Source organism: Nilaparvata lugens, chromosome 6 (genome assembly GCF_014356525.2).
Source record: "Nilaparvata lugens isolate BPH chromosome 6, ASM1435652v1, whole genome shotgun sequence".
In the NCBI taxonomy this organism is placed as follows: domain Eukaryota; kingdom Metazoa; phylum Arthropoda; class Insecta; order Hemiptera; family Delphacidae; genus Nilaparvata; species Nilaparvata lugens.
Window position 1 is genome coordinate 1,699,041 of NC_052509.1, and position 13,881 is coordinate 1,712,921.

Below are 13,881 nucleotides of genomic sequence, written 5' to 3' on the forward strand. Positions count from 1 at the left end.
TGTTAAATTAATTGTTGATAAGTTACAATACTTGAAAGAGCGAAAAAGTGGAAGAAAAATGTGTTTTCGAAAATGCATCACTTTACAACATAAATATCTTGAAAAGTATAGGATTTATCGGGAACCTCTACCAAACAAAACTTGTAAGAAATTGATTAAGCTTCATTTTTATGTAGTTTATTATGTCAATAGAACATATTGTTTCCGAGATATAAGCATATAAGAAATAAGTGGAAAATACAACTTTCAAACCACCCTCATCCCTTCAGCACATGATGTAGGGGTAGGGATTTTTGATATGCTCACCTCCAAACAAGGCTCAACAAAGCTGCGAAGTCGAAAATTGTGTTCCTCACATTCCCTCCAAATTTCATTGTCAACTGGTCTATTGTTGCTGAACAGAAAATTTCACTCTCAACACTAAAACAGTCGTAGGGAAATGCGTGAAATAGTGAAAATATACATCAAATTGAAGATAATTTGATGCTCTATCAGCTCATAATCAGCACGGCTTTTTCATCAATCGTTCAAAAATTATAAGGCCGAAAAGATGAAAAAATGGAGGCAGAAGAATTTTTTCAAAAAATGTCTCACTTTCAAGAGCGGAAAAGAGATATGGAAAAAATGTAAAGGACAAAACTTGTTGGTAATTTAGTAAGCTTCAATTTTGCACAGAACACAAATGTTCATAAGAAGCATAGTTTCCGTGATACATGCGAAAAATGGTTCTTTCAAACCACACCCACCCCTTTAGCACAGGGGGTAGGGAAGAGGACTTTTGATATGTTAATCCTCTTACTTAAAAGATCTGTGAAGTTGAAAATTGTGTTCCTAACTTTTCCTTCTATACCTTTGAGCATTCGTTGCCTGGACTATTATACCTATCTTGAAACAAAATGAAAGCACTTGATATTCGTTTTTATATTTAGAGTTTGCGATGTTTCTAATTTTAGCTAAATTTAATTATTGCTGAGGCAAACTTGCAAACTGTAAGCTGTAATCGACTGGATATGTGAAATTGTTCATTAACTAGTTGTTTTGTGGGTTATATTGTTATTATATTGGTTATATTGATTTATTGTCATCAACTATTGATCATACTGAGTACCATATGATTACTGTCAATTATTGAAAGTTTACAGCAGTAGCTATACCGTATTAAAAATCATTTACTGAATTACTACTGATAAGATTATTAAAAAAAATATAATGCTAATTTTGCTCTTATGAATTCAGAGGTGATTGTTATTATACAAAGAATATTTATGAATTATCATTTATAGCAGTACTCTATTGTTCATATTCAATCAGTTAACAACATGAGGATATTCCTTTACTACTCAAATAATGAAGGTATTCAAAATCAAGTACGAAATTAAACACTTCTATTCATTGTATTGTGCCTATGAAGCATTCAGTATAGGTCAAGTACCATCTATGATTTACTTGCATTTCTACATTGTAATTGCAAGCTATAAATCTTTCATGAATAGTAGTCCCACTTCACTAGAAACCTCTGGAACTCTAAACATGTAGAAATAAATCTTGGGCAGGATTTATCCGGGATAAAATAACTGACCTCGATAACTTCGCGTTGATATTTCAAGTTGTCGAAACCGTCATTCAATCAATCAATCAATCAATCAATCATCTGTCTCTCAAGGACCAGTGAATGTGTCAATCAATCTTCAATCGTAATATCAACAAATAGAATATACACAGTCATGTCATGGGATCATTTAGTTCAGTCTCTAAATCCATAAAAGAAAATGAATAAAGTGGTGTCAAGGTATCATAAGATCTAATTCCCAAACTTCCAAAAAGATACAAACATAAATAACAATTTGTTATTAGAACTAAAAAAACAGTCTCGACAATAAAAAGAAATATTAAAGTTATTATAACTATAGAACGAAAAATGGCCGTTTATGGAAGTCTATTAAAATCCATTCTTCTACAATAACTAGTGTTACAGTACTTCTCCATCATAATCAATGCCTCTTCATCTTGTTTTACTTCTCCTCGTCCTCTCACCACCTCTTCACTTACTTATCTCATTCCATTTTCTATCTTCTTTTCTTCATTGTTGTTCTTCGATGATCATGATCATACTATTCTCTTTTTCATGTTCATCATGTTCTACTTCTCTTCTCCATCTAACACTGAAATTTAAAATAATTTCTCTCTTTTCCACCACCCTCTCTGTTTTTTATCTCTCTCTCTCTCTCTCTCTCTCTCGCTCACTCACTCTCTCTATCTCAGGTTTTATATTCTCCTTTCTTCCTATAACCGAGCTGCACAACCAAATATAGACCGATATGATTTATTTTGACTACATCTTCGATATCTGAAGGTATTGAACAAACTACTGCGACTCGTTGAGAGTTCTAAATTCGGTAATAATACGCTACAACGATATCATTGTTTACAATAGGCGATAACAAATCAAGGACGACACTTCAAAAGTGAATGGATAGAGGCGATCGTTGACCTAAAAAATTTGGTATCGACGATCAGTTCAACTTAGTTAAGCAGTGGAACTCGACCACGATATTCAAAACGTGATTTTAATATTTTATCAAAATCCAATCAAAAATTGAAACTCAATCAGTTATTGAAACGCAGTTTATATGAAGATGTGTAGTATATTGATCAGATGAATAATTCACAATGAAACACCCATTCAACTCAATAAAGATTGTTGAAATAAATTGATTATACTGTATTTTCAATTCCACTATACTGAGCCTTTCGAGTCAGAGGATCAAGGATGTAATGCCGAAGATATGCTGGTTTCAACAAAGTGTTCAATAATCGAATTTACAAACAATATTTGACTATAATTTGGTGTTTTATTCATTCTTAATTAAAAATGTCTAGCTTATAAAATATATATTTTTGAACAGAAAATAACATTTAATTTTCCACAGTAAGAACATAACCTATTTTTCGGACATGTTGTTATTTATCAAAATTTGGGAACAGAATAGTTTTGGGCTATGCCGGTTGTTCTTTCCCGATCATATTTATATGATTTGTAATTGTATCAATGAATGAATAAATAATACAACAAATAATTTATAAACAATTTTGATACAGATGCGGTACAAAATACTCTACATTCGAATATCAAGGCATATTTCTGCCAATACTCTGAGACAGTGATAATACTTAATTTTTCAATTCATGTTATATTTTCTTTACAGTCGTGAGATGCATTTTCATTTTTCCTGTCCAGAGAATTTGCTCGATACCATTGAGACGTAGAAATGCAGCAACTATTAAGTTATTATCATACCAATCAACTTCAAATACAGAATCTGCTCAAATTATCTCATCAAGGAATATGCATGCAAGAAGCATTAAAACGTCAATCTTTTACTGATTATCCATCGCTAATGACTAAGCAAATGGTGTAACAGATTGAATCTCGACACGTAATGTGAGGTTCAGATCACTCTCTCACTAAAAATTAACACTCTCTTTATCTCTCTCTCTCTCACTAAAAATTAGCACTCTCTCACTGTATTTCTTGACTCTCTTTCTCTCTCGATAGCACTCTCTTTTTCTCTCTCTCTCTCACTGTATTTCTTGACTCGCTGTTTCTCTCTCGATATCCACTCTTTCTCACTAACATGCACTTCTTCTCATACAATTTCTATCTCTTTTTATAATATCTCATTCCCTCTCACACGATTCGTGGTTTACAGTAATAACTGCACTTGCATTACTACACGAGATATGCATTCGCATTATAAATTCAGAGATTATGGGGATTTAACGTGAAAACACTGTAATTATTTTGAAGCTGTTGCGAGAATTCGCTCGGTCTTAAAATGAGAATGTTTGGTTGTGGGATCTAGATTTGAATTTAAAACATGGAAATACTCTATACGCCGATTTATCAGGAATAAGTCATATGAATAAAATATTTATCCAACATGAATAATGAGCACGTGTGCAGGCAATACAACTTCAGTACTGTTTAAGAATGAAATTTGGGAAAAATCTGTCTTCACTGGCTTTCTGTGTTGAAGTAAAGGTGATTTTGTGATTGATATGCATATAATTGGATAAAACGACTTGGAATTAGCACAACCACGTTTTTAATCGAAATCATTTTCGAGAATATTTTCAGTTATAAATCTTATCAATTATTGATATTCAGTTATTGATATTATCAATTACAGTAACTATATTACCATGGGTAATATAGTTACTGTATTATCAATCAATCTCTATGATAAGATTCAATTCAAACTGTCAGCATTGATTGAACAGGGAACGTTAGTATTATTTCCAATTTAAACTTACAGACTATAGTTGAACACCAAGCAGCTCAGTATACAATATGTATGAATTCATATGATTGGCTGCTGGTTGGCCTATCACGCTCTGCCATTGGTTGAGACAATATATTGTTGAACGATGATTCATGGCTGTAATTAGAAAGCTTCGCCTATTGTGGGAGAGGCATGACTCGACCAATGACAGAGCTGAACCGTGCTAGGTGAACCAACGGCCAATCGGAGGATTCATTCACACTGTATACTCTGCAGCTTGATTTCGAAGCTTTTAATTATTGATAATGACACCAAAATGTTAATATTGCTGCTTGAATTGAGCTTTCAATTTACTAGAGATTAATGATGATGTTCAACAACCAAAATTCACTTTTGAAAATGTTTTAATGAATGAGTGGCTTTCACAATTCCAAGTCGTTCAATTGGATTGTCAGTCAATGAAGTAGTTTTCTCAAAGATCAACTAATGATATGAACCTCAAAAGAAAACAATGGACGTGTTTAGGAAACTTCAATAATTAATACTTTGTTTCGATTATAACTTATTTGATTAATACTCGATTCGGCGATTTGTTTTGTAAAAGAAAGACTGCTCAATGCCAGAATAGTTATTTGTGCATCTAGGGACTAAAGTGCAACTTTTTCTCCCTGAGGGAAACTGTTGTCGCCCGATGGCGTAGCCGAGGGCGACAATTTCCCTGAGGGAGAATAAGTACTTTAGTCCCGTGATGCACACAACATTTTTCCTCCACCTACACCAATACCTATAACAATGAATAATTTTACTACATCTTCACGCTTTCACACTATTTTTTTAAAAACAAAATTTAGCTCACCTCTGATAATAATTTGTTGATAGTTGCTAGTTGATAGTTGATAGTTGATAGTTTATAGTTTCCTTATGAGTCACAAAATTCCATGTCGCGTATTAACTATTATATATAGATAGTTATAGTTTATAGTATAGATGATGATTGTTGATAGAGATGATTGTTGATAGTGTAAAAGCCTACTTCTGATAGTAATTGTTTATTGTTATTGTGCACCCATCACAATTTTGAAAGACCGTGTTCGGGGTTGATAGAACAGAACTGGATTGAAACTGGTGCGTTGCAGCCACTGGCATAGGCCTAGTTGAAGTGTGATCAACATCGCTGGAACTGGATTGAAGCTGGTGTGTTGTGGCCACTGGCATAGGCCTAGTTGAAGTTTCATCAACATCGCTGGAACTGGATTGAAACTGGTGTGTTGTGGCCACTGGCATAGGCCTAGTTGAAGTTTCATCAACATCGCTGGAACTGAATTGAAACTGGTGCGTAGCAGCCACTGGCATAGGCCTAGTTGAAGTTTCATCAACATCGCTGGAACTGGATTGAAGCTGGTGTGTTGTGGCCACTGGCATAGGCCCAGATGAAGTGTGATTTAAATCAATGTTGCTTGTTGTTTGGTTCAAAATCCTGTTTGCTGTTTGTATTTTATTTCCAATTGATTCTTCAATATAGCCTTCGGCGACAGTAGTACTCTTCCATCCGCCATGTCTTTTAAGCTGGGTCATTGTTCCTCCAGCATTAACCAGCAAAGTAGCTGAAGTCCGCCTTAGAGCGTGTCCAGTATACAAGTTAGGATTGGGAAGTTGTAAGTATTGTGCAATACTCATGGGTATTTTTCCCAGGGAATTTTTCCCCATGGCTTGATTGTAGCATCTCCCATTTTTAAAACTTAAAAATAGCCGGGGTGATTTTGTTGTCTTTGGTCTTAAATTTAAATACTTTCTGAAATAATATAAGTAGTCTATGTCTCGTTGTGTGCCATTGATCACAGTGAAAACACGTCCCTTGTTGGTTTTAGAATCAGGTACATTAACTATGAGAATTGAATCTTTGTCCTCAATGTCACTAACAGTCATATTGCACAATTCACCCATTCGGCAAGCTCCACAAATACCAAAAATCAAGGCTACTTTTTTCAATAAGTATTGTTCATCTGGAGCATTTAACAGGAATTTATTTACCTCCTCTTTGGTGAATGTTTTAGACTTCTTAGGTTGATAGCCTACATTTTTCTTTTTCAGAAAAGCACCCACTTTCGTAAAATTACTGATGTCTATGTTGTGTTTCACAATAATTGTTGCTTTCAACATTGAATAAATGGTCCATAAATAACTTGGGCTACATACCTGTGCTTGTTGTGAGAGGTAAACAAGGATTACGTTTTCTGAAATTCTTACTGTTCCACCACAATTCTTCTTGCACCATTCAACGAATAAATCATATCGCTTGATGTATAGTTCCTTTGATTTTTCCGGAAGCAAATTTTCAGTTACATTTTCAGCTTCGTGTCGAATGTTCGGCGGAGTTAGAACAAACTCCTCATCACTCTCACTTTCCATTTTATAAAAACGAAAATAACTTCTACAATACCGGTAGCGGATTTCGAAGATCTTAGTAGGTAACCAAGAAAAAACATAACCTGCAATCTTGTTTTCTGTGCAGACACGCTCAGTCGTCTCTGTTAAAGTGGGTTTTCGTTTATGCGTAAATGCCGTCGTCGACCATGACAGGGAGAGAATCTCAGATTGGGTAGATTTCAATCAGTCTACATAACTTAAAAGATTATGTTAAATTATGTTTTAATGGAGCAGGTTGAGCTTATACTTTTTTATACTTTTAAATGGCAATATTTTGATATTATTGAAAATGTTTATTTCTTTATTAATAAAGACAAATAATGAAAAAGTTATTTAATCAGCTGTTTTAGCACACTTGAAATTTGGACAATATGAATGTCAACAATGCTTGCCGTCGTCGACTGCGGAAAAGTTCGCATAAACGAAAACGTACCTTTAGATGAACGCTCTCGTAGAGATGCCGATGACGTTAGAGGTGTGTACTTTTTCATATCCACCAACGGTTGAACATAACCTAACAATCGAAATAGAGCTACTTATTTCCTAGAGCTAAAATATTCCAAAGATCGAAATAGAGCTCTTTTACTTTTCCTCTACCGACCACGACAGTGTTGCCACATTCCTCATTCTTCAATCGCGGCGTTGTCGGACTTCTTCCCATGTTAATCTTATGGGTTTTTCCCGCTGGGAATTATTTTTAGTCCCATGGGAGGAAAAGTAGTACTTTAGTATTCGATTCCAGGGTGTAAAATGAGACTTTTGATAGTAGGTGGAGGAAAAATCTATTTCTTTCAGAACACCAAACAACTTGGCCAACTTCTTCCATTCATCAAAACTTCCGCCAATAGTCACAAAGCAAACGGCTCCTTTTATTTGCCTTTTTCACCAGAGAACAAGAAATCGTTTCTCCAACTTTTTCGCCATCATAAAATCTGTGACAAATTGTCTGTGTCCAAAGAAAAATAGGAAAATAAAGGAAGTAGTTTCTTCTTTCCTTCCAGCTACAACATGAATGAGAACAAGGGAGAAAAGTAGAAAATACGAATAAGAATGTGTCATAACAGAATAATTGTAATAAACAATATTTTTACAGTTTGGTAATAAGCTGATAGTATTGGAAGAAATTTCAATAGGGTTGAGGACATAACACGTATACAGAGTTGGTGAAAATCATAGAAACAGCTCAATATTCATTTTACAAGTATAATTTGACAGTAAACTTTATTGGGGATCCTATTAGAATTGAAAAAACTACCTTTCTGTCGCTTCAAAATTTGTTTCAGCCATCTAGGGACCGCCATTTTGAGTCCAACTTAATTTTTTTTAATGGGAAGGTGATTTCTATACAGAATTTCAAGAGAAAATGAATGGCAAAAAACGCTCATCAATATCTCAAACCGTTTTAAAGATTTAAAACATTTGAAAATATTAACTAGTAAATCATACAAAAATGAAATATTTAAAAATCTTGGGCTAGATTCTAGAGTAGACTAGTGGAAAAATAGGAAATAGTAGAGACTAAACAGTACAATACTAGTTGCAAGAGTTGTATTAACAGTAGTTAGTTGTGAGGGTAGTATTGTAATTAGTTGTAAGGTAGGGAAATAATAGTGAATGTTGTTCAAGTAAAGTACACAACATATTTGTAAATCTTATTGAAACTAACCTTCTCACAATCCTCTTCGAGACGAACGGCTTTTTCGAGTTGCAGAAACAGCTCTTCTTCTTTGTCAATCATTTCTTGGTCACGCGTTTCCAGTCGCTTCTGCAACTCTTTCTGAGACTTCGCAAGACGGTCCCGTTCCGCCTAAAACACAATCAAAACAAAAAACTCATTAAAATAAATAGAACAAATAGATTTGAAATATAAAATAAAATGTAGCAAATTTAGAAATTTTCAGCACACAATGTTCTAGTGATAATAATGTTACCTACAATGATAACGAATTGGCAAATTTAGAGATTCAATTATGATACTGATTTCTTGAACGAAATAATTCAATTTTACTACAAATGTCTACCACTGTCGAAACAAGTTCATAGTATACTGTATGTGACTATACTGTATATTTCCAATTAGAACGTAGGTTTGGGAAAATCGTTCTATTTGTTTTAGCCTCCTACAATGATTACAGTTCTCGTATGTGGGAAGCGAGCTCTAGATTCCATTTAATTCTTTTGTACTGGTTCCAACACAAAATAACTAGCCCGCCTCCACAATTCGATTCTCCACAAAACCACATTTAAACTGGAGAATTTGCTGGCGTTGGTGTCACTTATTTCATCCATGCAATTATTGGTCCGAAATAATTAAAAATAGTTTTCAATTATTGTTCTCATGATATGATGGAGCAGTTCTATTATTGAGGAAAACAAAGTATGAAAAAGGGCATGATTCATGAGGAACATAAATTTTGGAAACGCCTATCTTGTTCCTTTCTAGTATTTTTTATCAAGGAGCCATTATTTTCTAATTTTTCTTTTTCAAAAATATCTTTCTCGTTGTTAAGTGGTAGAGTGGACATTACTGTCCAAACTTCACCACGTCAACAAATAAAAAAGTTATTCTATTCTATTCCTACTCCAGATATTATAGTCTCCTATACTCCTCCTTTTCTTCTATTTTTGGTCTATTTCTTCTTCTCCTTGTGTTATTGTTCTTCTTCTACTTCACATGTTCTATTCTACATCTTTGTTCTTCCAATAAATAAGCACGTTTGCTTCTGTTACTCAAGTATTTCATAGCTGTAAAATTAGTGATCTAGAGCATATCTAAAGGTTGTGAGATATTTTACACAAACTGTTAAGCTAGTTACACACACATCGATTTTTGTTCGTACGATTTTTTGCCGTCCTTATAAATTCCATCAGATCAAACGGAACTTGACAAACATAATCTGTTTGAAATTCTCTGCCTAATCTAATAGAATTTATAAGGACGGTAAAAAAAATCGTATGAACGAAAATCGATGTGTGTAGCTAGCCGTACCAGACACAAGTTGACAGTTCACTAATTGACAAGTTTCAACAAGTTGACAAGTTTCAACAAGTTGACAAGTGTCAACTAGATACTCATAATCAGCCTCTATAATCAGCCGATACAACCTGAACATGAACTTGACCTGGAACCATGACCACAGAAGAAAGGAAGGAAACCTAATGGACCGATTCAGACAGCTCACAGACAACCGGCTATATCTCAATTTGCTCAGGTCGAATCGTTCTCAGTCACTGCCGTCATGGTTCAAATGAATAGTCAAATAGTTTTCGTATACAATTAAAAACTTAATTATAATATACAGTCAAAAGATTTCTTTACAAGAGTTGATGAACAAAACCTTGTAGACTTAGAACTTGAGAAAAACGTTCAATCGAATGAAAAGACGTGACAAAACATAGGGCAACAAATTTTCGGTAAGAAACTAACAAGAGTATCATAGTCATTGTATACTGACATTGACATTGTATACACATTGTATACTCATAGTCAGTGTATAGTCTACTATACTCCTAATCATAATTTTAGGTTACAATTTTCTAAAACAACAATTTTGGAAGTTTATTTCTCATCCTAAAAGGTGTCTACCCTATAGTTCCACAAGTCTTTCAATTTGTTCATCTTAAAACTCTCATTTTACTAAGATATTATTCTATTCACTATCAAAATTTGAGAATAGAATAGTTTTGGGCGAGGTCTGCTATCTCTTCATAGTGGATCATTTAATAGAATCAACAGTTGCCAACAGTTTGCAATTCGATAATCACATTTTCTCCAATTTCGAGCTTATTTTTAATTTTAGGTGAAAATGTTACTGAACATTTGTTTGAATTGTATCTGAAGTCTGATAATATAGAATCTAAAATCAAACTTTGCATAGATGGGGCGGAGCTCCTGAAATTTTTACAGATATGGGACTTGTGGCAGTTAATAGAGCTTATCGATGACTATTCTAGGTATAACTATAATCAAAATCGTTGGAGCCGTTTTCGAGAAAATTGCGAAAAACCCTGTTTTTGACAACATTTTCGTTATTTTAGCCGCCATCTTGAATCGCATTTGATCGAAATTGTTCGTGTCGGATCCTTATATTGTAAGGACTTTACGTTCCAAATTTCAAGTCAATCCGTTAATTGGGAGATGAGATATCGTGTACACAGACGCACATACACTCATACACACACACACACACACACACACACACACACACACACACACACACACACACACACACACACACACACACACACACATACAGACCAATACCCAAAAACCACTTTTTTGTACTCAGGGGACCTTGAAACGTATAGAAATTTTGAAATTGGGGTACCTTAATTTTTTTCGGAACGCAATACTTTCCTTACCTATGGTAATAGGGCAAGGAAGGTAAAAAATAAAAGTTAAGATTGCGATTAAACTCGTGGATTACGTTAAACTCGAGTTGAACTGCCATTGAGCAATCGGACAACTGGCATTGTCGGTCACTTCCCTTGTCGGTCGTCTGTCGGCCACCCGTTAGCCAACAAATGAGCTGAACTGTCCTGGAAGTAATGAGACACTGACACCGGTTCATCTCAGCAGACCTTTCCTAGAGGAAGCCATCGCAGACGGCAGACGGCGGCATACTAGCACACATTCTTTGCGGCTAGTTTTTGCAGTTTGATGGAAATGTCGGATGACAGCTGTCCACTCGATAAACCTAACCGCTAACCTTACTTTGTCGTTCGACAGAATGGTGTCATACTATAATAATTTTTTGTTCAACTATTCTCAACAAATTTTTCATGAAATATAAGAATTGCATCGGTGATATAGATGTTATCTGTCCATACTATTATGTTTATATCTGTAATTATACATTTTTATAATAACATTTGTTGTATATTATTATTATTATCATTGTGTTGAAATACTCTACTATACTAGTAGTTCTTTGAACAGTAGACCTCACGCAGTTTTCTCATCCACAAGTATCTGATGTCACCTGTTCTAGTCGATTCAGTTCAATCTCAATTCACAGTTGAACCATAATTTACTCTTAAAAACTGTTATTTGTTTTCTCCAAGATCAAATACTCACTTATGTTAATAAACTCAGTTCACGTTTGAATTTGATACATGATAATTTATCCAGTTCCGTGATAATCTATCCATCTGATAAAAATTTTTCCCAACTATTTTAAAATTAATTTTTTTCAATCAAGAATATTATAATTTCTTTACCATTATTAAGTTCATTTAATCATTTTTTAATTTATTTTCAATCACACATTAAATGTAGTAGTGTGTAGTAGGTGTGACTGTGATAGTCAATTTCAATGTCTGGATAGATCGTGTAAAGCTCATATGACCACGGATAAACAGGCAAAAAATATAGTGTCTGAGCCAAATGATCACTGTCATCCAGCAAAGGCTCAGGCATTTGATGCTGATGGATCGGCTGTAAATGTAGTCTGCTCAACACCAAGTATTTCATGTAGGGAACATATCTCTAACTATGACTCTCTCACCAAAGGTGAGAGTAATGTGAATTTGTCTATAGTCTCGTTTAATGATAATGAGAAGGGCTGCGGTTGTTTTAGTATGATTGAGAAGCTTACTATAGAAAGAAATAATCTAGTAGTGGAGAATCTGAGGCTTAGGGAACAATGGTGTGCTGCTATTGATAGGTCAATTGTTAACGATCTGCGGATTATGGAGCTTACTGACCGGCCTACAATGAAAGAAACCAGCTCGCAGACACTTTTTGAATGCATGGGAAAAAAAATCATTACTGATGATGAAGGGGTAATAGAGAATTGTAACAAACTTCCTTTTGGAATGGACTGGAAAGAATTGCATCTCCTAGTTGAGGAGAATACTTCAATGATGGATCAGATCATCATGTTGGGAGATGAGTTGGAGAGAGCCAAGGGGGTGCTGACGCGGCTGGAGGGCATGAAGAAAGATTTTGAACCACAAACTAGTGGAAAGTATCGGCTCAGACCAAAAAGGGAAGCTAGTATTAGAATATGGTCCGATAGCCATGGAAGAGGCTTGAATAATCTCTTGAGGGAAAAGTTGTCTACTGGTACCAGATGCTATTCACAGGTATTCTCACATATTGCTCCTGGAGCTCCTCTGGAAATTGTAATGGATGAAATGTTGTTGAAAAAGGAGATTGATAGCACTGAACCAGGTGACTATGTTGTATTGGTTGGGGGGTCAAATGGTTTTGATGCAGATGGCTTTTCTCAGGATTATGTTGACCGATTCACTGGGAAATTGATGAGAATTGTCAACAGTTATAAAAATGCAAAGCTTATTCTCACAACTATTCCTTATCGATATGACCTGAAGGAGGACTCAATGATTAATGTTACAATCAAAAGGGTGAATCGAGTAATCCGTAATATCCCAGTTTCTTTTCCTGATTACTCAATAAATATTGTGAATTTGTGGACTTACTTCAGGTCTCTACATACTGTTCATGGTTTGCATCTGAATAAAAAAGGGAAATTAAGGTTAGTTGAAGAGTTGTTTGGTATCATCAACAGTTATTCTGTTACTCCTGCTGACATTGATCTATTGCAGCCACATTCTGAGTTGTCTAAGGTTTCCTGCATGGATCGTGGAGTGCAACTTGATCGATGTCAGTCACGATGTGGACAGTTCAGTGAAAGCTTTCAGATCTCTTTCAGCAGAGAATATTGAACATTTCAAATGCTGTTTATCTCGCATTGACTGGAGTTTGGAGTTGAGTTTGTTGGACTGTGATGTTGGCTCCACTCCTTGCTCTCCAGCGGCTGCAGTTTTTCAAACATTTTTTAATACTTTGATGTACCATTTTGATTTAGCATGCCCAAAAAAGTATACAAAAAAGGGTACAATCAGTTGTAAGACAAAGAATCTGAACAAACCTTGGTTTAGTAGGGAGTTAGCTGCACTGCGTTTAAAGGTGATGGCAGCCTATGATTCTTATAAAGTGTTGGGGACTGATTTTGCAAAGTCCGAGTATAAAATATTGAGAGGGAGGTACAAGGAGACAATAAGAATGGAAAAATTGAACCACAATGGCCGGGTCATTGATAGCTCATCTAATAAGTGTAAAGCAGCTTGGACAATTATAAATAAAATGAGGCCTGGGAAAAGTAAACAAAGCATTACCCCAATTCAGCCTGATACTTTTGCACAG

The 13,881-nt window shown here is 34.9% G+C and overlaps 1 protein-coding gene across 1 annotated transcript in view; it reads right to left on the reverse strand.

Annotated features, from left to right (window-relative positions):
- Positions 1-13,881, reverse strand: part of LOC111057612 — a 176,885-nt gene that overhangs the window by 41,744 nt on the left and 121,260 nt on the right. Inside the window, exon 4 of the mRNA XM_039431326.1 lies at positions 8,338-8,517. Coding sequence (XP_039287260.1) covers positions 8,338-8,517 — 180 coding nt within the window. The remainder of the gene's footprint in view (positions 1-8,337; positions 8,518-13,881) is intronic.